The 26,509-nt window shown below is 47.6% G+C and overlaps 1 protein-coding gene across 1 annotated transcript in view; it reads left to right on the top strand.

The window, feature by feature from the left end:
- Nucleotides 1–25,940, top strand: part of RCC2 (regulator of chromosome condensation 2) — a 35,466-nt gene extending 9,526 nt beyond the window's left edge. The window contains exons 5-14 of the mRNA XM_030537212.1: nucleotides 7,652–7,795; nucleotides 8,453–8,584; nucleotides 10,409–10,497; nucleotides 12,712–12,826; nucleotides 14,256–14,422; nucleotides 16,263–16,443; nucleotides 16,738–16,843; nucleotides 19,317–19,389; nucleotides 21,287–21,364; nucleotides 22,428–25,940. Of these exons, the coding sequence (XP_030393072.1) occupies nucleotides 7,652–7,795; nucleotides 8,453–8,584; nucleotides 10,409–10,497; nucleotides 12,712–12,826; nucleotides 14,256–14,422; nucleotides 16,263–16,443; nucleotides 16,738–16,843; nucleotides 19,317–19,389; nucleotides 21,287–21,364; nucleotides 22,428–22,532 (1,190 nt within the window). The 3' untranslated portion in view covers nucleotides 22,533–25,940. The remainder of the gene's footprint in view (nucleotides 1–7,651; nucleotides 7,796–8,452; nucleotides 8,585–10,408; nucleotides 10,498–12,711; nucleotides 12,827–14,255; nucleotides 14,423–16,262; nucleotides 16,444–16,737; nucleotides 16,844–19,316; nucleotides 19,390–21,286; nucleotides 21,365–22,427) is intronic.
- Nucleotides 25,941–26,509: the final 569 nt, after the last annotated feature.

Here is a 26,509-nt window from a genome sequence, read left to right as displayed (position 1 = left end):
ATTATGGCTAAAATGACAGTGTTAATGATATGTCTGCACTGCAGTCAGGAGGTGTGAGCATAGCTGAGCTGGCTTTGATCTGCAGGGTCGCCTCCTGATTGCAGCATAGACATACCCTTTAGGGGACCAGCCTGATGTCTGTTGCCTTGTCTCCTTTTCTACCATCCCCATACCAAAAACAGTCACACTCTGAAAATCTTTTCCATAGTCAGGACTAAGCCCTCTGAAAGGAGGAAGCTGCAGTCTTAAAACTGACATTCTTAGGATAGCCAGATGACCTGCAAAGGAATTAAAATACCAAGCCAGTGTCCTTGAGAATTGTGCTTTTCAGAAAGGCATTGTCTGTGAGAACTGTAGTTTGCAGAAAGGCATTGTCCAAGCTAGAATCTGCCTACGGCCAAACTGTCGGAGTGCAGTGAGCTCATTCATCACCAGCAGTAGACATCATCACAACGTTGTCTCATCTGAAAGGGGGCGCAATGAGCAGTATATTCCCGCATTGTACCATGCTGTGGGTATTTGTTCATTGCCAGCTCAGAGGGAAGCGTGCCGCCGGCATCCCTTCCTTGGAGATCTCCTGGTCCGACTTTTTCGACAAGCTCAACCATGCGGACTGTTAACAAGCGTCTCTGCTGGAGACACAATGGCCATAGCTTAACATCTGTGGTATCTGAGGATGGCGGCCTATGGTGTTCCCTCTAATTTTTCCCATCCATGCGTGGAATGAATTTTGTTATGTGCACCAATGTGGAGGTAATTGTGATGTGGTGGGGGTGGGGCCGAGGGGTTTGGAGTGTGGGATGGGGTCCGGGGCTGGGGCAGAGGGTTGGGGTGCAGGCTCTGGGCTGGGGCCAGGGATGAGAGGTTTGGGGTGCAGGAGGGTGCTCTAGGGCTACGGGAGAGAGGATTCCCCCCAGCTCTCTCTCCCGGTAGCAGCTCTGGGGCTGGAGGATAGGTGCTCCTCCCCCAGCCCCAGCAGGTCCAAGTCGCACCTCGGGGAGGGCTGGGCCGGGCCAGCCGCGCCTGGGGGAGGGGTGCCCCAGCTGTGGCAGGTTGGAGGCTGGGCTAACTTGGGGCTGGACGAGGCGCGTCTCTCTCCTGGCCAAAGCAGGTCCCCGAGTGGGTTCCCTGAGCACCTGCACGGCACTAAATAGGCTGCTGCACGGCCGCACAGCTTACAGGGAACTTAGACAACCTAGAATATTTCATGGATGCCAAACAGCTTTCACATTGGCACTTGTTAGAAAGGTAGGACAAAGCTCTCAGAACACAGCCCTGCTTTAATGCACGTTCCCGCCTTTTGCTTTCCATGGCAGCATGTGGGGCAATGCTGAGTGGAAATTTTTGAAGTCCTAAAAGTTCTGAGCAAGGGCCGGTCGAGGAGTGAGTGGGGCAGAGGGGGCCTGTCTGAGTTGTGCATCAGTGCCAACTATTCACAGATGGATTTGCTTCCCCTTTCTCCAGTCTGTGCAACATGCCTATTCTCAGCCAGCAGCAAGTGGGCCTGATCCTACTATTGCAGTCGTTCTTAACCTTTATTACAGCCTGCACCCCTTTGGTTCTCAAAATATGTTCTCGCCCTCCTTATCAAAAATCGTTGAGGTAGGTCTGTTCTTTAAACCTAGATATAGCATAGCTATAGAATGAAAGAGAGAGAATTTGTTTGTATATTACAGTAATTGTTAAAAAAAAAAAAGTATAATGTTAATAAATACATAGGTTTGATGAAACAGAGTAGTTGTACTTACGTGCCTGTGCTTAATTTGTGTTTTCGATGATTTACCTTCTAAAAAAATCTGGCCTGTCTCGAACCCCCGGAAAGGGCATCTCGCACCCCCAGGGGGTTTGTGCACCCCAGGTTAAGAACCACTGTACTATTGGATACTGGGACCACTGTATCTTGTACAGGCACTCCTGTTGACTTCAAAAATTCGTATCCATGATCGGTATCTAGCCCAAGAGCCATTTGAAGCCAAATCTATGATGTCAGTGCTTTGCTGGGCAGTTCTCTGTTGTTGTGGTTAGATGACTTAGAGGGCTCCTGTGAGGCTTCTTCATGTGAAGTCATTGAATTCTCGGTGTCTGTATTTGCAGCATAGCTAATCCGGTGTCACTTATTTGAAACGCCATTTGATTTTTAACAGCCTCTGAATGTTGCCAGCGTGTAGCCGTATTTCTCACTTACTGACACACCTTAGGAAAGAAGAACTAGTGGTGAACAAGCGCTTAAAACATTTCTGGTACTTAGAGTTGTTTTAGGTGTGAAATGATAGGAATGCAACAACAGCAAGGTGATTAGACGAAGAAACGGTGGCTGAGGACTTACCCTGATTTGACCATCTGGGGGAAAATTTGTTTTCTAAAACATTACAAAAAATTGCCCTGGGGTGCGGGGGAGAGATTTATGCCTTCCTTAATTATAAAATGTTTAGACTTAATTATGTAACCTTGTAGATATGTGGAAGAGACCACACTTTCTATGAAAGACAACAGCAGGGTCCAATCTATGTATTGATGGCCTGGTTTCCAGAGTTGTTTAGTGCTTCTGAATATCAGACCAGGCATTCACTGAAATACTCTCTTTTTAAAGACTTGTACAATTGGGTTCTCAGTATCACAGGAGACTGAAGGACAAAGACACCTTCTCCGCTGACCTTGAGAACTCCTAGCCTGTCTGTTATCAGGAGGCTGCCTCCTTGTCTCAGACACAGTGTGCTCTTTGTTTGGCCTCTCTCCTAAAGGCAAACTGCACCTGTTGTGTTCAGCCCAGTAGTCTAAATGTTCAAAGTAAAAAGCATTTCTTACTCTGGAAAATTAGGAAATGTGTGGATTTTTTAAAATCTGTAATTAGTTAGCATTTCTGAACCTTGTGCTGAAGACAGCCACCAGAGAGGGGTGGTGCAGTGTTTAGAGCACTAGCCTAGGACTTGAGGGACCTGGGTTTGAGTCCGTGCTGTGCCACAGACTTCCTGTGACACCTTAGACAAGTCACTTAATCTCTCTGGGTCTCAGTTCTGTGTCTGTACAATGGGGATAAAAGCCCTGCCCTTCCTTATGTGGGGGGTGGGGTTGTGAGGATAAATGCTTTAAAAAGATTGGGATGCACTCAGATACTGTGATAACAGGGGCCATAAAATGCCCCAGAATAGCTAGATCAGAGGTGGGCAAACTATGGCCTGTGGGCCACATTTGGCCTGCAGGACTGTCCTGCTGCTTTGAGCAGCATGGTAAGGGGCTGGGGAGTGGGGGCGTTGGATAAGGGGCAGGGGGTCCTGGGGGGGCAGTCGGGGGACAGGGAACAGGAGGTGGTTGGATGGGGCAGAGGTTCGGGGTGGTCAGGGGACAGGTAACGCGGGAGTTGGATAAGTGTGGTTGTCCCAGGGGGCAGGGCGGGGGTGTGGATAGGGTTGGAGGCAGTCAGGGGACAGGAAGCAGGGAGGAGTTGGATAGGGGATGGGGTCCTGTGAGTGGGCGGTCAGGGGACAAGGAGCAGGTGGGGTTGGATGGGTTGAAGATTTTGAGGGGGGCAGGAAGTGGGAGAGGGCAGATAGGGGTTGGGGGCCAGGCTGTTGGGGGGGGCACAGCCTTCCCTACCCGGTCCTCCATACAGTTTTGGAACCCCGATGTGGCCCTCAGGCCAAAAAGTTTGCCCACCTGTGAGGTAGGTCCTGCAGATGTTCAGTGATGCTGACAGCGTGAAGAGCCCTGTGGGTGACTTTCCAACAACGGCTTGCCAAACTATGAGAACTCTGCTATTCAAACAAACGACTGATTTTTCTGACTGCTAAACGAACATCAAAATGGGTTTATAGTCTTTGGAGTGTGGGGATGTGCAAAGCAAAGGTGACGTGACAGCACCTTTCAGCAAGGTGGCTGCCTCCAATAGGCTCAGAAATGACAATTGTTGCTAATCGTTTGTAATATTAATAATACCTCGCTTTTATCTGGCGCATCTCATCTCTGTAACTCAAAGACCTTTACAAAGGAGGTCGGGGTCATTATCCCCATTTTACAGATGGGGGAAACCGAGGCATGGATTGGGGGACGTGACCTGCCCAATGCCACCCAGCAGGTCAATGGAAGAGTCGGGAATAAGATCTGAGTTCTCCTGAGTCCCAGTCCAGCACTCTGTCTACAGTGTAACTTCTCCCGCTATTGATTCCTGGTAACAAGTGATTCTTACCTTGTCGAGTCAGACTGTTGGACTGAGTAAAATCAGCATTACTTTCTGTTGTTGTTTATATCGTGGTAGTGCCTAGTGGATCCAACCAAGATCACAGCCCCATTTTGCTTGGTGCTGTACAGACATTTCTGCCCTGAAGAGCTTACAGGCTAAATAGAGGAGACAGACAAAGGATGGAAAGGGAAACGGGCAGAGGGAGATGAAGCAACCCTTGCCCAAAGACACACAGCACATCAGTGGCAGAGCTAGCAATGGAACCCAGATCTTCTTAGGTCCTAACGCTTCTCCATCTAGACCATGCTGCCTTGGTTATAAATCCTTTGTTATCGTTTTGACTACTGTACTGTCTCTGGAGCCTCCAAATTGATACCGGTTGAGATGTTCAATGTCAGTTAGAGCAGGGTTTCTCAACTTGTGGGTCAGGACCCAAAATCGGGTCACCAAAATGTTTCACAGGGTCGGTTGGCAGCTCCTTTGGGTCCTGTCCCATGAGGGTGGCTGGGCTCTGCTCCTTGCTCCAGGCAGCACAGCCCTTGGGGTCCAAGCACCACTCAGGTTTGGCCCAGCCGTCATGATGATGGAATCTGGGTAGGCCAAATTTGAGTGAGTGGCACTGCAACCCCATGAGCCAGGTCACAAGTGAGGCCAAACCTGAGCGGCACTGCAACCCCAGAGGCTGCAACCCCCGGAGCAGAGAGCCAAGTCCAGCCAGCCCCACGGCACAGGAGCCACCACTATGGGGTGAGTGCCAGGCAGGACCCAACCCCCTGTGGGGGCAGGATCTGACAAAAGCCACCCAGGGCCTCCCTCCTCCCCCAAACTAATTACTTGGTTCAGATAGGCTATAACCATTTACAAATGGGTCATGAGCTCAAAAAAGTTGAGAACCCCTAAGTTAGGGGGTTTAGGCACACGGCACCCAACAAATTTGACGGGCGTTGCGTAGTTAAATGCACTAGTTGGCTTTGTGAATTTCGAGTGCAGCGATGAACAGACTTCCTCCATCCCAGTTAGTCACGACAGTTAGTGCCGTTCAGTAGGCACTGACAGACGTACGCCATGCCAGAAGGAATTAAAAACCACAGTTACGCTGCATTCCAGAGTTGTGAGCAAATACACCATTTAAAAAGGGTGTAAAATAGACCAGTCCTGCTTGATTTCTGTCATCCAAGATAAGCACGTACAAACCACTCCCGTTGTTTCTCTTCTCCAGTGGCCAGTGCTGCATATGTCTAGTTTCACTACCTCAGTGGTAAACGGCATCTTGAAATAGAGGTGATTCCGCAAATAATTAAAATGGGGGAAAGTGCTTACCTCAGTAATCTGTCAGTCATTCAACTTCTTCTTTGCATTAATCCAGTCCACTCTGAGTCCTCTCCCTCCAAAGTGCTCTGTTCAGTGGCATATCCTCTATCACGCCATGTGCTAGCCTGTTCCCTTACGGCATCCCACCAATTTTCCTTGTCGGTCCTGTCTTTTTTCCTTCGCTCTTGATCTGTTGGACTCTCGTAGCCACATGTTATTAGGAATGCACTTTACCTGACCAAGCCATCTGAGCCTGCATTCCCTCATCTTTTCATTGCTGAGTGTTACTTTGAGCACATCTCTACCATGCACATGCCTCCCGTGGTCTTTCTTGTTTATCCATCTTAACTTCTTGTGGAACAGATTGTTCGCTCACGTTTCTTCTGTTGCGTAATGCTGAGTGCCAGACATTTAAAACTGGATGGGCCACACCGTTTTTTAGGCTTTCCCTTTAATCTTCCTGTCACATACGACACCGCTTATCTCTCTCCATTTGAGCTGGGGGTTATTATCCTACCTCTGTTTTCCCATTTTCCCAGAAGCTGGAACCCAGATACTTGAAACTTTGCATTTTTGATATTGTCTGCCCATCTGGTTCCAAGGATAATTCTTCAGTGTTCATATTATTGAAATCACATACCATATATTCATTCATTCAGGTCATTTTTCTTCTGTTAATTTTGAGCCCCTGTCTCTCCAGCACATCTCTGTATTAATCAATATCCTCTTCTGTGCAGTGACGACAGAGATCGTTTAGAATATCATTTGCAAACAAAGTGAATCAAGGTGCCTCTTTCTGTGTTCTTTCTGCGGGTATCCAGGATAAGTATAGACAGCAGCAGCATCATTCAACATTTGTCGCTAAAACAAACAGACATCATAGTTGGCAGCTGCCATTATTGCAAACTGCCAGCCTCTAACAAACTCCTCTGTGGTATTCGGTCACATATCACCCACAGACTGCAGTTTGTGACCAGGAAGCCCAATAACAAAACGCAAGTTTTGCCGTGCTTTGCATACTTACAATGCTTTCAACTAGTGAATTAAGCCTCGTAATACCCCTGTGACGTGGTGGAGGTGTTTTTAAAAAAAAAAAAATACAATGACAAAGCATTTAAAAGTGCATGAAATTGCTTCGAGCCCAAGATAGGCACTTATTGTAAATCTAAATAATACAGTGTCATAACTACAGTGCTCTGTGGTGGTAGATCATTGGCAAAGAAGGCTAAAGGCATAAAGGAAGATGGATCGAACAAACGAGATCTAATATGCATAGAGTGGAGTGTGTCCATCGGAACTCAGTTTGTAGGGAGTGCACTTCATCAGTCAGGGGCTCTCATTCCTGATGCTAAATGCCTCATCTGTCATTGAAATCGGTGGGTGCTTGATAGGTTGCAGGATTTAACCCTTTGTTCCTTATGTGTAAAATTGGATAATCTGTAGGTATCCAGCAGGGTGCCTTGAAGCTAAACTCACTGATGTTTGCAAAGCACTTTGAGATCCCCGGATAGAGATGCTGTATTACAGCCCGTTATGCTTATAGGGAAAATTAAGTCATGAAGGATCAACTGACTCCTGAAGCTCAGTATTTTCAAGCCTCATTTTATGGTATGGTCAAAGCCATCTAAGTAGGATGCAGGTAATTGCAACAGTGACTTTAATTGGCTCACTGAGGTCCCCCATTCTTTATTTAGCTCTGTCTGCTTTGTCATGGTTCTGTAATTGCTGGGACTGCTTTGTTGGGTGGATTTTGGTCTAATTAACCTCTCAATAGAAATGTTTAATATGACTCTGAAAGGTCATAGATCACCTGCTGTCCTTTCCCTCTTCCTGTCTCATGTTGGCAACCAAGAATATCCTGTAGCATGACAGAACAGTGAGGTGAACGTAAGATGTCAGTGGTCAACTAAAAACTATTTTGGATTTCTGTAATAGCAGTTACATAAAATATAACCACAAATCAGCTGAATGAGGTGAGTTGCAGGAACTACGTAGGAAAACCCTAATTTTGGATAAACTCGGGGGCAAAACTGAATCCACAAACCTGTCCCTATTTAAGTGGGTTTCCTTTGTGGACAGTGACTTGTTAGAGATGATTTTAGTGCCCTTGCTGCTGACTTCATGTTATTTGTAAGACTTGTCTGTATTCCACTTTCTCTACAGTGGCTTACCGTAACCTGGGCCAGAACTTGTGGGGGCCTCACAGGTATGGGTGTCTCTCAGGGATTCAGGTACGGAGTGTGGTTTCGGGACCATGTGCAGCTCATAGTCTGCTCATCACCACAGAGGGGAGGCTCTGGAGCTGGGGTGAGTAGTAGGCATAAACAGTGTGTATCAGTAGCCCTTAGATCATGAATCAAGTAGAGATAATGCTGGCATAAAGGAAGTCAGTGGTCTCTGCCCAGCTCTGAATTACAGCAGACTCCTAAGATTATCAGCTGTCAGTATCAGAGGTGCTGAAAACTTCGTTCCTGAAACAGCCTGGCTTTTGGCCAGTTTGGCCATATTTGGCAGTTGAAACAGTTCAGTGGGGTGGATTAGATCTTTGACAGCTAGTGGGTGACTTGCCCCTTGCTGTATCTTGCGAATCTCAAGGAGACTAGTTCAGATGCTCTATGCACTAGAATGGTGGTTCTCCACCTTTTCCATTTCACAGCTTCCACGCTACAACTGTTAAAGCTTGAAGGCAGCCATAAGGAAAGGGATCATGATCATGTCCCCTTGAGACCTGTTGCTATCCCCAGGTTAGGAACTGGTACACTAGGCAAGCTCTGCTTGCGAAGGACGGAGGAGCAGATCAAGTTCAAAGGGTGGTTTCTCCTAGTGTGAGGTCTGGTCACAACTGAGAAGGGGTACAGTGCAATGAGCAGGAAAAGGGATCTGAATCTCTGTAATATGTTCTTCCTTTTTAAAATTAAAGGTGTTCACCGGCTTATGTGTGTTTGTGTGCATGCTTCTCTCTAGGTCGTAACGAGAAAGGGCAGTTGGGACATGGAGATACCAAGCGCGTGGAGGCTCCCAAACTCATTGAAGTTCTCAGCAACGAGGTGATTGCATCAGCAGCTTGTGGGCGGAACCACACGCTCGCTCTGACAGGTATGAGAGGCTGCTGGGAAGGAGGAATTGGGCTTGGGCTGTTGATCTCCCTATAGGACGCTGCAGAATACTGGGGCATACAGGGAATTGGTGCATCAAATACTGATCCTCAGGAAATGCACAATGCACCTGGGAATGAGAGAGAGAACCTCGGGCTAGGTAGCAATGGAGAACGGAGTCTTTCAGTGCTATCCTGACCCCATTGAAGGTAATGCATGTTTTTGTTTCAATGGGGTTGGGATTTCACCCTCACCCTTTTGCTCCTGAGGCGAACAGAAGCTGATAGGGTCTTGGAAGCAGCACATTCAGCCCCTGGTGGGTAGCGAATGGCTTGTGAAGCTATGCAAAGGGAGTCCTTGACTGAGAGCTGTGTTGCAGGGCCTTGTAGTCAAAGAGATCCTGAAGAATATGAAGGCTAGTGAAGATGGTCTCAGTCTTACTCCACTTCTGAAACTTCCATCACTGGGCACGAAGGGAAGAAGCTACTTTAGGTTTGTCGGCGTGGCGCTGCAGTCTGGACTACGGACGTGTGAATTGTAGAGGGGTCTAAGTGCCCGTTGTAGACCCTGCTGGCACAAACTAAAAGATAACTAATGTGCATTAATGTTTCAAATGGGACTACGTTAGTGCCTCTTAGTCCATGCCAGCGGTGTCTACATGGGGCAGTTAGAGTGAACCATATGACAGTGCTCTACGTTTCATACCACTGTATAATGCAAACAAGCTCTTTATCTTGCTATTTAGAACATAAGACATGGCCGCCTATGCGTAGTCCTCTCCAGGAGATGACTGTCTCGATAGCAGTGCTGTAAAATGGTGATTATGCCACCTTGTTGCTAATTTCTCTTACTGTAATACATTCCTTCTCTGGGCTGGTCTGCACTACAAAGTTATGTCTGCTTAACTACATTGCTCAAGGCTGAGAGAAATTTCACACCCTGTGTGATGTAATGAAGCCAACTTTAGCCCCGATGTAGATGCTGCCAGGTCAACAGAGTTCTTCCATCAGCCTAGCTACTGCCTCAGAGAGGTGGATTTGCTACAGTGACCGAAGAGCCCCTTCCGTCGCTGTCATCAGTGTGTGTGCTGCTGTACCCTTTCTAGTGGAGACATACCCTGGGATTCTGGATGGCTTAAAGCTTGTCTATGTGGGGGCCTGGCCTTCACTTAAAAGTTAGGCTGACATAGGTCAGGGCTGTGAAAAATCCATACCCATGTCCAGAATTTGGTGACCCGACCCCCACAGTAGATGAAGCTGTGTTGATGGAAGAATGTTTCTGTAGATGTGTTCGAGGAGGTTGTGTTCCTACACTGATGGGGGGGAAAGCCCCTTGTGCCAGCATAGGCTGTGTCGTGTCTACATTATAGGGTTAGGGCAGCACTGTGCTACAGAAGCACCCAGGAAAGTTAATCCAAATTAACTAAAGCTGTGAATTTAAAGTGGATATGTTAAACCGCATTAAACTGCTGTGTGGATGCTCTTATTCAAAATTAAAGTGGCCTTAGAAGGGAATTAAGATAAACCACATTATTCCAAATAAGTGTGTCCACATGGGTTTAATACAATTTAACTAATCCACATTAAAATTCACACCTTTAATGAATTTAAATAACTTTCTTGAGTGTCCCTCTGTAGACAACTCTAATGTTTAAGTTATAGCACCTGGGGCAATATGCTTTAATTTAGCATGGTGCATTGGCATGATCATCTCAATTCTGTATTAATGGTTTTCCAGCAACTCTGCATTAACATGGAGATTTAAATTTCTCCCTTCACTGCCACCCCTCCTCCTTCCCCCTGCATTTGTTTCCCTCTTGTTCCAGAGAGTGGCTCTGTATTTGCATTTGGAGAGAACAAGATGGGACAGCTTGGTCTTGGCAATCAGACGGATGCAGTTCCAAGTCCCACTCAGGTACTTCTAATGCTCTTCTTTGGGTTTCCTCTGTCCGTCAACGGGTTCCTTAATTTCTCACGTCCTGGCTACTGCACTGGTGACCATTTTGGGGCCATATCGATCCTTAAAACCAAATTGCTTGGACTTGGTTCCAATAAGAGGAGTGAAGGTTAGGGGGAGACATGGAATCTTCATCCAGAACAAAAATTTCTGCCGTATATTTTCTTCTGTTTATTATTGACTGACTTGGAAAATAAATAGCATCACATCATGTATTTTGTCTATTTGTTGGGCAAGTGAAAAAGCTCTATCCAAATTGAAGATTATACAATATTACCTGAGTCTGTTTGTCTGATGTCAGACTGATAACTGACTAACATGGTTTACCTGGCCAATGTGGATGGTCCAACCCCTTTTAAAGCCATGCTCTAGATTAGCTCTCTATATAGTCTAGAACATAAATTATAAAGCCAGAAGAGGCCGGTGTGATCATCTAGATTGGGGTGGGCAAACGTTTTGGCCCAAGGGCCACATCTGGGAATAGAAATTGTATGGCGGGCCATGAATAGTCACAAAATTGGGGTTGAGGTGTGGGAGGGGGTGAGGGCTCTGGGGTGGAGCCAGAAATAAGGCGTTCAGGGTGTGGGAGGGGGCTCCAGGCTGGGATTGGGGTTGGGAAGGGTGCAGGCTCCAGCTGTGGGTACAGGCTCTGGGGTGGGCCTGGGGATGAGAATACAGGAGGGTGCTCCGGGCTGGGATTGAGGGGTTTGGAGGCTGGGAGGGGGATCAGGGCTGGGGCAGGGGTTGGGATGCGGAGAGAGGCTCGAGGTGCAGGTGCTGAGTGCTGTTCACCTCAAGTGGCTCCCGGAAGCAGGGGCATGTCCCTTCTCCAGCTCCTATGTGGAAGCGCAGCCAGACAGCTCTGCACACTGCCCCGTGCGCAGGCAGCACCCCTGCAGCTCCCAGTGGAGCGAGGCCATTGGTGTGCATAGGAGCCAGAGCAGGGGCCATAGTTTGCCCCACCCCTGATCTAGATCCTCCCGTAACTTTTAAGTGTGGTTTTAAAGTGTTGTTTTCCCCTCAATGGCCAGGCAATCCAGTGTTCAAACAGCTCAACTACTAGATTGGTCCCTGGTGTGGCTGGGGACTGAAAGCATCCCAAGTGAGTTTTTGGACCACCATAAGCTGAATTTTTGGTAGACAGACTCTCAAATTTTCATATCACAAAGTCAAAACAATGGTCAGACTTGTCACCTGTGGAGGAGATTACCTGTTTCTTAGACATTCCCATTCTTGTCTTGGGAAACAAAATGGATCAGGGAGGAGAGTTTTCACACCTCGGACTGGAGATTAAAGAGAGCCTGCCGCTGCCTTATAATCACTGGGATCCATTCTCTTATGGATCTGGGCTGAAGATGCAAGAGCCAAAGGGTGGCAAAATATTGCCCCAGTGCATGAAGTAAGTGAAGAGAACGTCTAGCTGAGAGCAGAGTGGAAGTTTAGCCGAGGAGCTGTCCTAAGAAGCGCTTACGGCACCGGCGGTGCAGTTTCCAGCTCGAGCAGATATAACCTCCTCTAACTGTGATGGAGCTGGTGTGCTAAAATACAAGTGTAGCCCCCGTGGTGCAAGCAGTGGGAGGGGCTAACCTAGCCACCTGAGACTATACCTAGCGGCTCAGATCGGATTGTACTCGAGGCAGCTAGCCTCTCCCACTAGCTGGCTGCACGTCTGGTTTTAGCATGCCGGCTTGATCAGCGCTAGCGAGGGATGTCTCCTCAAGCCAGAACTTACACTCCCCAGCTCCAGTGTAGACACACCCTCAGTTCCTGTTTTCTCCTTCTCCCTTCATATTTTTGTGGGTTATTTAGTGAATTGACCATTTCCCAAACCCCTTTTTCCTCTTCCCCAATATTGGGGCAGTTATTTAAATGACAGGCCAGATTTCTTCAGTTAGGTTTGCACGATTTTGCATGTAAATTGGTACACATTACACGTAGTCACTTGGCATATGCAAATGTACTGCTTAACTGTACATGCAGATACCTGATTTGCCTAGGTAATTTGGGCCTGGTGTTCGCATACGTGTTGGAAAACAACTGCACACTCCTTGAGAGCCTGGCCATATATTTGTTCTGGGAGTCTGGCAGTGCTCACTTGCAGCCTAGACGGGGCACTTGGGTCACTCCGTTTCATCTGTTTCCAAATGTTACTGTTGTCTCCTTCCTTTGTAGATAATGTACAATGGCCAACCTATTACCAAAATGGCCTGTGGGGCTGAATTCAGCATGATAATGGACTGCAAAGGAAACCTCTATTCCTTTGGGTGCCCTGAATATGGACAGCTGGGTATGATGATTTATTTTTAAAGGACTATCTAGTTTTAATGACAGCAGACTTCAAATCCAGCCTGAGACAGCCACCAAGTTTTCTGTAGACTGGCATGTTGGTATAATCTAAACAATGGGGCGGGGGGGACATCTTATCTTAGTCCCCTTCCAGAGGGGATAGTGGCCTTGTGTTTAAAGCCTATGATCTGGCCTCTCTTCTCTCTGCTCTGTTTGTATGACATTGGTCAACATGCCTTGCCTTTCTATGCCTCAGTTTCCCCAGGTATCGAGTGAGTGCTTCTAGACTGCCTCACCTGTGGGTGGTGAGGTTTAATTTGCCAATATTCGTAAAGTGCTTTTGAGATCTTCTGATTGAAAGGGAGAGAGAAGTGTGAGGCAGCAGTGTTGCAATCAAACAAAAGCCGTTGCCCCTGGAGTGGCCATAAACACACACCCCATTTGGAATGCTAGACTGTGTAGCCTGGCAGTGCTGCAGAAATGACAATCTGCGACTGTGCATCCAGGCAGCGTGTTCAATTATGCACGAGCTGTACTTTATCTGGTTAATGTCTAGTAGCTGGGATCTACAGAGCAGGGAGTGTGCATGCTTTCCTGCAGGAGAGGCTTTGATGCAGCCATGGGCTGCCTCTTCTTGGAGGGTGGTGAGGATTTCCTGAGCAGGCTCGAAGGGTCTCTGAGAGTACGTCTGCACTGCAAGAAAAGACCCATGCCTGGCCCAGGTTAGCTGACTCTGGCTTCCAGGGTTATAAAATTGCAGTGGAGACACTCAGGCTGGATCCCAGGCGCTGGGGCCTTGTGCAGGGTGGGTGGAAGTCTCAGAGCCCAGGCTCCAGCCCAAGCCTGAATGTCTATGCTAGTGTTTAGACCCACAAGCCCAAGTCAGTTGACCTGGGCTCTGGAACTTGGTGCCGTGGGTTTTTTACTGCAGAATAGACATACCATGACGTGCCGGAGGTGCAGTTTTCTGACAAAATGGGGAATGACGTTAAGTTGCCTTTAGGGGAAATCAGGTGGAAATCCTTTATAAATGGGAAAAGCTCCAGGAGTAGCTGCAAGGAATTCCTCCTCTTTTGGCCCTAATGAGAAGGGAAGCTCTTTGGGGAGGATCTGTCTCTTTGTTCCATGTTTGTACTGTGCCTACCCCAGTGGGGGCCTGGGCCATGCCAGTGCTCCTAGATGCTACTGCAGTATGCATAATAATGGCTCTGTGTAGTTAGAAGTCTTCCACACTGCCCTCTTCAGGAGGAGTATAAGCTTAGCACAGAAACCGGTACCCTGAGAAGTGTAGTAATTTAGAGTGGTGCTCCTATCCCATGGGTCATGGGATGTCTATTCAAGAGGGTTCCTGCTGAGTTACCGGGTGGCGTGGGCCAGGGTAACCAGCCACGCAGAGTTCCTTTTTCACATCTCTCTCTGCCCTGCAACAGGGCACAATTCTGATGGGAAGTTCATCGCCCGTGCTCAGAGGATAGAGTATGACTGTGAGCTGGTGCCCCGACGTGTTGCCATCTTCATCGAAAAGACAAAAGATGGGCAGATCCTTCCTGTCCCTAACGTGGTCGTGCGAGATGTGGCCTGCGGTGCTAACCACACGGTAAGGCGGGGATTTCACCTGGCAGTCTGAAGCACTGCCCACAGTAGTGCTCCGCAGAGAAACCGATTCCCTGTCTAGCGTTGCTCAGTGGCAGTCATTGGGATTCTGCTGGGGATCTGACAGAAATTGATTTGATGAGTTCCCCTCAATTTGCTGTACGTTCCACATGCAGTTAATTGACTCCTGGTGACTGGCAGTTACATCGTCTCTTTAAAAATGACTTTGATTCATGCTGGATTCTCTGTAATAGTGACAGAGCTGCATTGAACAGAGCTGCTCCTGTGCCATGAATTTTCAGAGTTCCAAGAGTTTTGGATTCAGATCTTCGTTTGTCCCATCTCTAACCAGAAGTTACACTAGACCTAGTCGAAAACCTTCCCTCATGTTTATCCTCTTTGAGGCATTAAAGCCTTCAGTGCTCTCTCTTCGCTTCTTTCCATCAGCTATAACTAAGGATATACTGATGCCTGGGCCAGGAGTCTGATTCCCGGCTCGAGGAGACTTACTCGTGCTAGCTGTGATTGAGCTGGTGCGTTAAAAATAGCGTAGCTACAGCAGTGTGGGTGGCGGGACAGCTGGCTGCCCTGAGTATGTACCTGTGGTTTCAGATCCGCACCTACTCAGGGCTGCTAATGAATTCTTCTGCTTGTCCTGCTGCAGCCTGCTTTGCTAGCTAGGAATCTCCCCACCAGCTCCAAGTACCCTAAAAGTATGTTGGTTCCAGCCTTAAGGCTGCAATCCCATGACTGTGGACCATTTGCAAAACTTTAACCCATGGCACAAAGGTTTGATCACACCTTTGTCTCGGTGCATGTTGAAACTTCTCTAGGGACAGTTGGAGTCAGACACCTTTTCTTAGAATAGGTAATTCACACAGTGGAAGGATAGGAAATGTGCTGTCCACTGGCACAAATCTATAATACAGGCAGTCGTTTGCACAAACCCTCTTTCTCCCTGCCCTGCTTAGGTTTTGAGTCCAATCTTGGTGTAATCAGATTATGACTTTAGTTTGTGTGGGAGGTGTCCTAATCCAATTTGAGTAGTTTGATTCCTAACATTTAGGGGTTAGAAATGCGTAATAATAGATTAAAAATAAACCCCTCCAAACCTGAAAATCCACTGTGTGATGGCTTGCTGAGAGACAGACAGACTAAGCAAATAACGGAGGGAAAGATACATGTGTACCCACAGGATGCCTGAAGTCTAAATGTCTTTTCCAGTTATTGTTACTGAGATGTTTTATCTGACTGAAGCTGCCATGTGACTTAACTCCTCTAGTACCGGGGGCCACATCATGGGTGGCAGCTAAATTCTAATTGTTGTGTAAATGCACCAGGCAGAGTCCTGGTATTTTATTGCCCATTGTTGAGTAGCTCTGTAGAGAGCAGCACAAAAGCTCTGAGCAGGAATCCTGGGGGAGGTGGCGGGATCCTCATCTTGTTTGCTCTTTCTCCAGTTTAATCAATATCAGAGTATGAAATTGACTGAATTACCCAGCTGTCTAGACACCTAGCCCTTTTTGCTTCTGGCTTTATTACTGGAGGAGAGGAGTGGGAAGACATGTGACTTAACAACAATTAAGATAAGAGTGGAAGAATGGAATAGTTGGCAGAGAAAATAGTGGAATGTCCTTGTATTAAGTGCATCATCTCAATGGTTTCAGCCCCTGCAGCATAGAATTTGCCATAGGTTATCTTTATGCCTCTGACACAGCTGCGTTTGGTCGTCTGCCAAGATCTGTAGAGCAGAACCATTAATCCATTCTGCAAATAGCTGCATGGTGGGGAGACGTCTTCCTGTGTCTAAACCCAAGTCCATGTCACCGTCTGTCCCTTTGCAGCTTGTTTTAGACTCCCAGAAGCGTGTGTTCTCCTGGGGCTTTGGTGGGTACGGGCGGCTGGGCCATGCCGAGCAGAAGGACGAGATGGTGCCACGGCTGGTCAAGCTCTTTGACTTCCCGGGCCGTGGGGCGGCTCAGATCTATGCCGGCTACACCTGCTCCTTTGCTGTCAGCGAAACAGGTCAGTTGCCCCGTCTTTCTTTGCAGATGGGTCTTGGTGCAAAGCCATCTTTCCGCACAAAGTCTGTCTTGTGAGAGCCACGCTCCAATAGACGGCCTTTGTCTCCATTCAGGGAGAGCTCACTTGTGAATCTTCCCAGTATCTTTAAAATAAACCCTGGAGTGATCGACCAGCATGTGTTACATCGTCTCTGCAGATCCCTTTCATAGCGTCCGTGCATGTGCGTTTCAAACGGATTTCTGTGTCCAAGAATATCTCAGAGCCTGACGGTGGTTTGTTTGCTCTGTTTTGCAGGTGGTCTGTTTTTCTGGGGAGCCACAAACACCTCCCGTGAGTCAACCATGTACCCCAAAGCTGTGCAGGACCTCTGTGGCTGGAAAATCCGCAGCTTGGCCTGTGGGTAAGTGACCGCTCCTGCCCCCAGAACTGGGGAGGGGGGAACCGTTGCCCACAGCTTGCCTGAATGACGTCGTAGAATTAGTGCTGTTAGCTGGCAGATCCAAGTACAGAAGGGAGTGATAATAGGAGCAGTGAATCTGGCCCCATGAAAGGGCTCCTCCTGACTAGTTATATTTCCATACGCCGAGAAATGATTAGATTATCCAGGCCTTGGGTCCAGCTCTGCTTGGTGGATCCAGGCAGCGGTGGTGAGTTTGTTTGCTTTTTGACCCGATGGTAGGGGGAAAGTTCTGGATACGTAGGGTGGGTGTTCTTAATAGCACTATAGAAGGAAGGGAGGTCTGAGGCCTGGTTAAAGCAAGGGCGGAGGGAATGGCCCATGATAAATGACTGTCTGGATGCAAGTCTCTCCTATTAGAAAGGTTTGTTGCCTTGTCCTGTGCTGGGAGGGAGCAAACATCTCTGTTTAGATTCATGACGGAGGGCGGAGAACCCATCATGGAATGTCTGACCTTCCAGTTCTGCTGTGGGGTTGGGGTGATGGGTTTTGTAGGGGGTTGCGTGATTTGCTGCAGTCAGCTGGGCATGGAGGAGAAACTGTCAGATCTTTAAAAGAGACCTGGTGGGCGAGGTAGTGTCTTTTACTGGGCCATCTTCTGTTGGGGAGAGAGACCAGCTGTGGAGCTTACCCAGAGCTTGTCTCTCTCACCAACAAGAAATTGGCTCTATAAAGATATGAGCTCCCCAACTGGTCTTTCTAATATCCGGGACCGACAAGGCTCCAACTCTGCATACAAATCTTTAAAACCTGTTTAATGGTCACTTGATTTGATCAGAGTATGCTAAAATCTCAACCATTCTCCAGCACTGATTGTGGCACTCCATTGTGTGCGGGGTGGGGGCGGGGATGAAGGGGTGCTATTCAGTGTTTCTAGGTTGCTTAGAGGATGCTTCTGCTTGTGTTAATGGGAGATTTTGTGAACAGCTTAAGCATTTGGCTATAGGTCTGTGAGAAATAGAATCATTTTATCCCTGAGGGGGAGGGATAGCTCAGCGGTTTGAGCATTGGCCTACTAAACCCAGGATTGTGAGTTTCAATCCTTGAGGGGGCTATTTGGGGATTGGTCCTGCTTTGAGCAGGGGGTTGGATTAGATGATCTCCTGAGATCCCTTCCAACCCTAATCATCTATGATTCTCCTCACTTCTTTAAAACCTTCTTTCTCCAGGAATCCTTCCTCCTTGGTCTCCTGTCCTCTTCACCCTCTCCCTTGTCTGGTCTGTTGTCTCATGCCACACCTATCTTTGTCTTGTCTCTCTTTGACTGCAAGCTCTTCAGAGTGGGGAACATCGGGATCTGTTTGAAAAGTCCCCCTGTAAATCTACTCTAACTAATTTTACTGTGCTGCAATGAAGAAACCCAACATGTGACCTCCAAGGGCTCTGCAGACTTGTAGAGTAAATCTTTACACTAGGACTTAAAGATTTCTTTCCTCACTCTCTTGACCCAGGCATTCCCCTGCAGGTTTTGTTGCTAAAAAGCAAGCACGTGGGCATTCATTCAAATGAACATTGATCTCTGACTTGCCTGATTGCTATTTGAGTGGGAGCATTCTATTAGTGGACATGGGCAGGGAATCCCTTTAAGACCTAATGTTTGTTCAACCTCTCCTTGACTTTCTGTTAAAGGTTTTTATCTTGAGTATGTTACAGGACTTCTGTCAGCAAATTTATTGGTGGCCTCAGAGCATGTGGCGGCTCAAAGCCGGCTCTCTATCCCTGCTTCCTGTCCCCTTCAGTGAGAGCCTGCCCCAAGGAAGGCGGGTCAGGAACTCACCTGTCACCTGCAGAGTCCCAGGCTGCTCGTGCCCCAGCCAGGTGGGAGCCGGGGAGCTGCCCTGGGAACTGAATGCCCTGATAAGAGCCACCTCTGGCGCTGTGCACACCGGCCCCATACATCTCCAGAGGCACTGCCCAGAGCCTCCGAGGAGGCTGTGTGGTGCAGGGTGCTGATCCCTGCTGGCTGTGCTAGTGCAAACACCAAGGCAGCGCCTGTTACAGCTATTCAGGAGCAATAGCTGGGTGCTGCAGGGAGGGGGCGCTGCTTTGCCCCCGATCTCTGCCAATGCTTTGGAGGCTGTCGTGGCTGCAAAAAATCCACTGGTGGCCCCTTTTGAGAAATGCTGCTTTAGGGAATGAATGATTATGGGGATCCATTTAGGGGCGGGCCTCTGACTTCAGTGAGGCTCCACAAGGATGCCGCCCCCCGGCAGCAGTATCAAGCCTTGCAGCACTTTGGAAAGCAGCTGGAGCAGGGTTTGCATCTGAGCAAGAAAGCATCCAAAACTACTTGGGGAAATTCTCTTCTGGTACCAAGCGGCCAGTTGGCACGGGAAATGTAACTAGCTAGTGGGGCTGCCGGGGGCGGGCATGAAAGCAGATCATGTAGCAGTAACAGCCTGTGTACCTGTTTCAGGAAGAGCAGTATTATAGTGGCTGCAGATGAGAGCACAATCAGCTGGGGCCCATCTCCGACCTTCGGTGAACTGGTAAGAAGGCAGCTGGGGACTTGCACAGAAACCCTAGCCAGGCTGGTCCAGTATCAGAGAAGAAAGATTGAAGGCAAAGAGATGGGGGGGAAAAACAGCTTTGCAAGAGGATTGTTGTAATCCTGTGATCGCTAATTTAGTGGGGTGTTATATTTTTAAATGGTCACTTTCCTGCTTAATTTAGTTATTGACGGGAAATTTTTTTTCCTGTAGCACGTGTTGAAAGGTTAGCCTGGAAGATGCAATACTAGGTAATTTACACAGAGATGAAATGCTACACAGAAACGCACCTTTCTACTCCTACGCACACAACTACGCAGAGTTTTTTTTCTCCCAGAGAAAATTACTAAAATATTCCTAAGAATATGGAAACAGGGAACTTGTATCAGAGGGAAGGGGAGGAGAGGATGGATGCACGTAACTCATAAACCCAAGTGAGTTCTGTATCTTGGTGAGACCTGGCTTCCCACATAGCTGGAAACACTCAGCGTTGCCTCGTGCCTAACAACCTCTACAAGTCAATTGGCTTCATCCTAATGCACCTTCTTGTGTCTAATTACCGAATGTTTTATCTTACCACAAGTGTAACAGCTCTTCCATCTCCTTCCTTAAGAGCTATTGGAGTGCTGGGATAGTGTGACATAACTATCTAATATGCCCCATTTTCCCAGGGAAATCACAGCTGTAATTGAGGACATCAGTACGTTTTTATGATGATCTCAAACTATTTTGATAAGACGCAGAATTATACAGTCCCAGTCTGCGTCTTCCCAGGTTACTAAAGTATTTGACCACTTCTGCTATGCTGGGGTAGCCAAATTGCAGCTCGTGAGCCACTGTGGCTCTTTTACCATTAAAGTGCGGCTCATGGAGCCCTTCTGTTCCTCACCTGCCAGACTGGGAGCGGGAGAAGCTCAGGACCTCTGCCTTGCGGCAGGGTTGTGCGGAAGGGACTTCTGCCCAGTGGGGAGAGAGGGGTCTTGGGCCTTCAGCCCTGCAGGGCGCACCTGCCAGAGCTCGGGGCTTCAGCAAGAGCAGGGCTGACTCCCCGGCTCCCGGCAGGTGTGCTGCCGCTCTCAAATTTCTGAAGAGTGTCGTGTGTGGCTCAGAAGGCCAGTAAATTTGGCCACCCATGTGCTATACTTTTGTATGGTGACGTATATCTGCCTCCTTGGTTCTAATTCTCTGTGTCCCGAGTGATTGGGGTAGAGCTAGCGCAAGTCTGCTTGTGGCTCTGGATTTCTCTGTGCCTGCATTTCAGTTGTTTGAATTTTCAGTGGTTTTCAAGGTTCAGCCACCGTATTGGCTTTTTTGTTTCATTTAGATACTCTGATCTTCCCCCCCTCTCCCTGAACTATCAAGTAGCTGCCTTATCAAAGTCTCATTGCTTATCACATTTGACTGTTACTCTTAGAAGTTTGGAAAACGAAGTTTCTTTGGCCCGCCTACCCCTCTTCCAAATGAAGCTGAAAATAGCATTATTCTGAGTTGTTGGTGAGGTTTCCTTCCCCTTCCTCATTCCCCACGCACATGCTGGCAGTCCGGCTTTGGGGATAACATTTTGTTGTCCTCTGCAGAACCATTTTTGTGGGACCAAAAAAAAAAAACAACCCAGGATTTTATAAAATACAAACTAGAAGTCAGAGCCTTTTTCCTCTCAGTCTTAGGGAAATTTTTTTTGTAAATGCTAGTTCTTCCTGTGTCTCTGCTGCCCTTGCAGGCAGTTAAGCCTGCCCAGGAGAGTCGCTGACCTCTGTACCTTTTGGTTATTCCATGGGGCTACTCCAGAAGCCAGTGCAAGCCAAGGGAATAGGTTAAATAACACAACCTTGAACAATGGTTAAATTGTGGTTTACCCTCTGATCTTACAAGTCCCCTTCCGCATTTCTCTTCACAGGGCTATGGAGACCATAAACCCAAATCCTCTACTGCAGCCCAAGAGGTGAAAACCCTAGATGGAATTTATCCAGAGCAGGTGAGAGCAGACCCAGCAAATAAAAACACAAGCTGTGAGCACAGCAGGCTGGATTGCACTCATTTCCGGTCTCATGCTTCCGAAAATCACCACCCTATTCATAATCCCATTCCTCATAATAGTCTGCTTGATGCTTTAAAGCATGGCAGCCAGATCCCTGTTTATCCTCAGGATACTGGGTAATAGGATTGTCGTATGCAAAAGACACCAGCAACTGGAGGCGGAGAGAAGTGTGGGGGAGCCTGTTTTCCATAGGTAATGGAAAGGCATCTGCACCATTGCTGCTCTCAGAGAGGACTGCACAAGTAGAAACCTGGCCCAGACAGATTGTTTCTGGGGTGGGTATGTGCCATGTGTATGCACAACAAGTGGGGAGGAGGGTTGTGATATGGAGTAAAATCCTGCTGCGTGTAGGGTAGATGTTAATTCTGTTAATGTTCATTAATCCATTCATCTTTAATCAGCACAGAAATTGACCAGACTCCCTACCCGATCCCTTATGCTGGGTATACCTGAGCAGGGAGATGTGTCCATCGTACGTGGCACCCAGGATAGATGCAATGAATGTGGTGTGTCTGCAAACCTCTCATGAGGAGTTAGAGGAGCGTAGTGATGGGGTGTAGTTTAAATCAAGACTGGATGTTCTAGACGAGATGCTCTAGGAACTATTTTGGGGACGGTGGTCAGACTAGATGATCGCAATGGTCTCATCAGGCTTTGGCATCTATGAATTGTGTGCTCTGCTAATCCTTGCACACTGTTCCTCCAAAGGTGAGTTGTAAGAAGCCATTGATCATAAAAAGACTTGTGATTTCCCTAGCTTTTCCATAGCGATTTTCATCAGTAGAACTCCGTGTGCCTTACAGTCTGGTCAGTATCATTACCTCCGTTTTATATCTGGGGAAACTGAGGCACAATCAGACAGCAGAGCCGGGAATAGAACCCAGGTTTCTGGAGTTGCAGGCCAGTGCTCTACGCACTAGACTTCCCGACGCAGCAGTTTGTTAACAATGGAATCCAGTTTAAGCTTGAGGGTGGCAAATGCTTTGTTCTGTCTACTCAGGTGGCGATGGGCTACGCCCATTCTTTGGTGATAGCCAGGGACGAAAGCGAAGTGGAGAAAGAGAAGCTAAAGAAGCTGCCCGAATACAACCCACGCACCCTCTGATAAGGCCAGGGCCCCGCACCCCTGCCATGGCAGCTGTCATTTCCAATGTGCACTGGGACCGAAAGAGATTGCAGATCGGCATCGAGACCTGACCGAAGCTTTTTGTTAAGACTTTCCGAGGTTCAATTTTATAAGCGATTCGCAGTTTTAACTACCTGTTACTATATCATTTCCAAAGTGTTTGGTTCTTTTAAACGTTTGACATTTGCTCCTGGCTCACGAGCTCCCATTCCAATGAAAATGGCAGGACCTTTTGGCATATAAACCCCACGTACTTTGGTGAGCAGCAGAACAGCTGCTGACGCGTAAGCATGGCCAGATGGCGCTTGTTGCATTGAATTGAGGAGAATCCCAGCTGCCACCAAGAGCTTGGGGGGAAGATTTGGAGAGGCACAAATGGCACGTGAGCACCCAATTCCCATTGCCTTTCAGTGGAAGTTTTAGACCCCAATAGCCCTGTGTGCCTTTGAAAATCTACCCCGAGTGTCTATGGGGCCATCTCTTTGGTGAAGTCAACTACTGAGATCTCTTTCCAGAAGCAAATTTACATTCTCATCTCTCTAGTTTTAATGTGCTGGTCCCTGTTCTGTGTGAGGAGTGTCTACCATAAGCCCCAAGGAGTGAGTATCCAGCTGTGTAACCCCTTGGTAGATTAAGCTGCAGGACTCTGGCTGCCACCTATTTCATGGCTGTTTCATAAGCGTTGACCTTTTTGTGCGATTAATTGTTTTCAGAATAAAAACCTCCATCGAGACAAAATCTAGGCCAACGCATTCAAATAGCCCCTGGTGCCTTGGGAGATGGGTACCCCAAAATCTGACACACTTTGGGGCTCATTTTTCAGCAGAACTGAGCACTCACAGCTCCAGTTAAAAACAACAGGATCTGCAGGTGCTCACCGACTCTGAAAAATGAAGCCCTAGGTGTATGTCAAGTCGGGCATCAAAACCTGTGGTCGCTTATGAAAAGGCTGGCACGAACGGTGATCCTGAGTGTTAATTGTATATGAAGTTGATTCTAAATGAGGTTAATTCCAAGGGTAGCTATGTTGGTGTGAGGTTTTCATCGCAATTTGCCCAGCTGATGTTTTCTTTAAGAGTCTGAAGTCTTCAGAGATGGGCCTAAATTAAAACCCTGGATCCAAACACCGCTGAATTTGTTGGGGATGGGAGGGTTAGATCGGAACATTGCAGCCCAGGCCTCTCCCTTTGGTTGGTGAGACATGGACCTTGATCAAACAAGTCTTATTTGCCTGCTTAATACATGCTATACATAAGAAGTCCCACTGCAGTCAGTGGGCTGCGCTGAGCACATAGCTGAGCGTGTGCGTAAGTCTTTGGAGGATCAGGGCCTCAGACTGTAGGAGGGTTGGAATTAGTCAGAAAACAACCCCTCAGCACTGAAATTTCAATAAATGTCTTTTTCCCTAAAACCTTGCGGTTTTTGACCAGATCCCTGCAGATATTTGCTAGGGGATCCTTTGTCTTCCTGCCCTTGGAAATTACTGCCTTCTGCATACAGTTCCATCCGATTCCTCCAAACTGGGTGTTGGAGCAGGTGCTGGGCCAGACTCTGCTGGTGAAAATGGGCAGCAGTTCCACCAGCAGGGACTTGGCCCTTGACTTGACTCTTGCGAAGCTGTTGAACCAAATTGGTTTTACTGGCGAAGAGATGCAAAAAGCTCCCAGCCCTGGAAGGTTCGGAAGTTTATTATTTTTCGATTGCAATCAGATACCTGCCAAAAGTTTCTTCCATTCCAGTACTCTGGACTGTGCTGGAGAAACAAAGGTGCCTTTTAACAGAGTGCTCTGCTCTGTCTCCACACAAACATGATCATGGCTTTTCCTTTCTCGTTACCCTAGCAAGTTGCACTGATCTCTAGAGGCAACGTTTGCTGGCATCCTGTTACACTGCAGTTCTGGGATTCTTGCGGTACTTACTGCAAAAAGCTTTTTTTTATTGTGTTTAGAGTAAAAAATTCCTTGAACATGGAGAGCAGCTGGGTGGAGAAGTTGTGCAATTGAATCTTTGCTTTGCTAGTTTAATAACGTCAGTCAGCCTTTCCCGTTTACAATATTGAGTAAAGCCAGTGGCCTCATTCTTAACTGTCTTCCCCCCTCCTCCAGCCAGGTATCTAGGGCCCATTTGAAAGCCCGTTGAATTTAATAGGAGTTTTTTCTATTGACTTACGTGATTCCCTAGACTTCGCCTCAGGTGGATTTCCAGAAAAGTGGGATTTCCCTTGTCAAACCACAGGTGTAGCCAGCTGCAGTGTCTGCACCTGGTTAATTCTGCATGGAGCAGCATCAAGTGTTGTTTAATGAAACTGAACTGAACTCCTGTTCAGCCAGGTGCCTACATGAGCCGTTGTTGTTATAAACCACCCTCAAGCAGTACGGCTGCAATTTTTCCAAAATATCCGACTAATTTTGACTGTTTGTGTTTATGGGAGGCTAATTTTAGCCACCTGGAATTTCTTCTGCTTTGTTTTTTTTTCTCCACAGATGCACTAGGAACCCAGAGCTCCCATTTGAAATCAATTGTTGTCGTGGGCATTCAGGGCCTCTGCCAATGGGCCCCCCGGTGTCATAAATTGAACACCTTAAATTAGTCAGCCTGAAAGTAAGAGAGATTTGTCCTGAGAATTGAAATCCAGACCAGAGGTTCTGCCACAATCAAACTCACCTGAGCCTTTTCACCCAAAACATTTGTACCGAGCTGCTGTTGCGGCCTGTCTGTGTCTCTTCTCTCTGTAATGCCAGACTCCAGAACAAAAATCTCCCTTCAGACTGTGTCCTTGGCTCACATACTAGCCCATTAACAGATGCAGAACATGAGCGGACAGAGGTTTGACTTGCCCGTGACCTGTTCCCAAGAATTTGGGCTGCAGCACTGGAAATCTTAACTCTTACTGACCCTTTCTGGGGTTGGAAGTTTGCGTGCCAGAGGGCCATGTGCTAACAGTTGCTGACTCCATCTGACCTAGGATTAAGCTGAGTTTCAGCTATAATTTTTCCTCAGATTTTTTTTTTTAAGTAATCCATTTATTCTCAAACTAGAAAAATTCTTCAGGAAGATGGTTTTGCGAAAACAGCAAAATCTACAATTCACCTTCACCCAAAAATTATTCCAACCCAAAAGGGGCTGAACCTCCCAAGGTAGGCAGAGTCCTGCCTGTGGTAGTTAGAAATCAAACATTATTCATGCTTCTCATTAACTTCTCCCCCAGCTGCCTTCTTCCTGCTCTTATCTTGGGAGAGTGAAGAAGAGTCTGAGAAAAAGGATCTTGGAGCAGTTTTTGATTTAGACGAGATGAAAGGTTCCTGGGTTAGTGCTGTAATTGTATTTTCTTGTTTTTTTATATTTCTTGGAGTAAATGTTTAAATAAACAACGTCATTGTGTACACCCTTTGGTTCACAGGCCTCTGTTGATAGTCTGGAAGTGGGCATGCTTCCCTAAGTGAATTTACTAGTGAAAAAGGTGCCATACTCTCAAACTTGTTTGATCACGACCCCCCCATTCTTTGTTTCTCTGTTTGTGTAGGCCCCTCCCCTCCTGCCACACTAGTACATATGCCATTCTATGTGCACAGCATCATCCGAGGACCTGATTGTCTGAAGGAATCAGCTTTGCTAGTTATTCACTGCTGTGGGTAAAATATATACAGTAAGGTGTTTTGCCCCCTCCAAGCTTCTCACACCCCCTTGGAATACATCCTGAACCCCTCACCCTGAGAACTTCTGACTAGAGGAACCACTTCCAATCAGAGCTCGGTCTCCTTGGCCCAATCGATCCCTGGCCTCTGCTGAAGCTAACAAGGATGCCAACCGCCAAAATGTTTGCGTTATTCCTGCTCTCTAGAAACTGAACAGTGTCCACCAACTCGTTCCACCTAGGCCACCAAACTGCAGGTAGATCAGGCCTTTCGTTCACTGCTGACTGTAGCCTGACTTCTGACATGGCAACGTAGTAGCTT

The sequence above is a fragment of the Gopherus evgoodei genome, chromosome 18 (assembly GCF_007399415.2).
Source record: "Gopherus evgoodei ecotype Sinaloan lineage chromosome 18, rGopEvg1_v1.p, whole genome shotgun sequence".
Taxonomy (NCBI): domain Eukaryota; kingdom Metazoa; phylum Chordata; order Testudines; family Testudinidae; genus Gopherus; species Gopherus evgoodei.
Note: the sequence above shows the minus strand (reverse complement) of the source record. Positions and strands in the feature narration are given on the sequence as shown.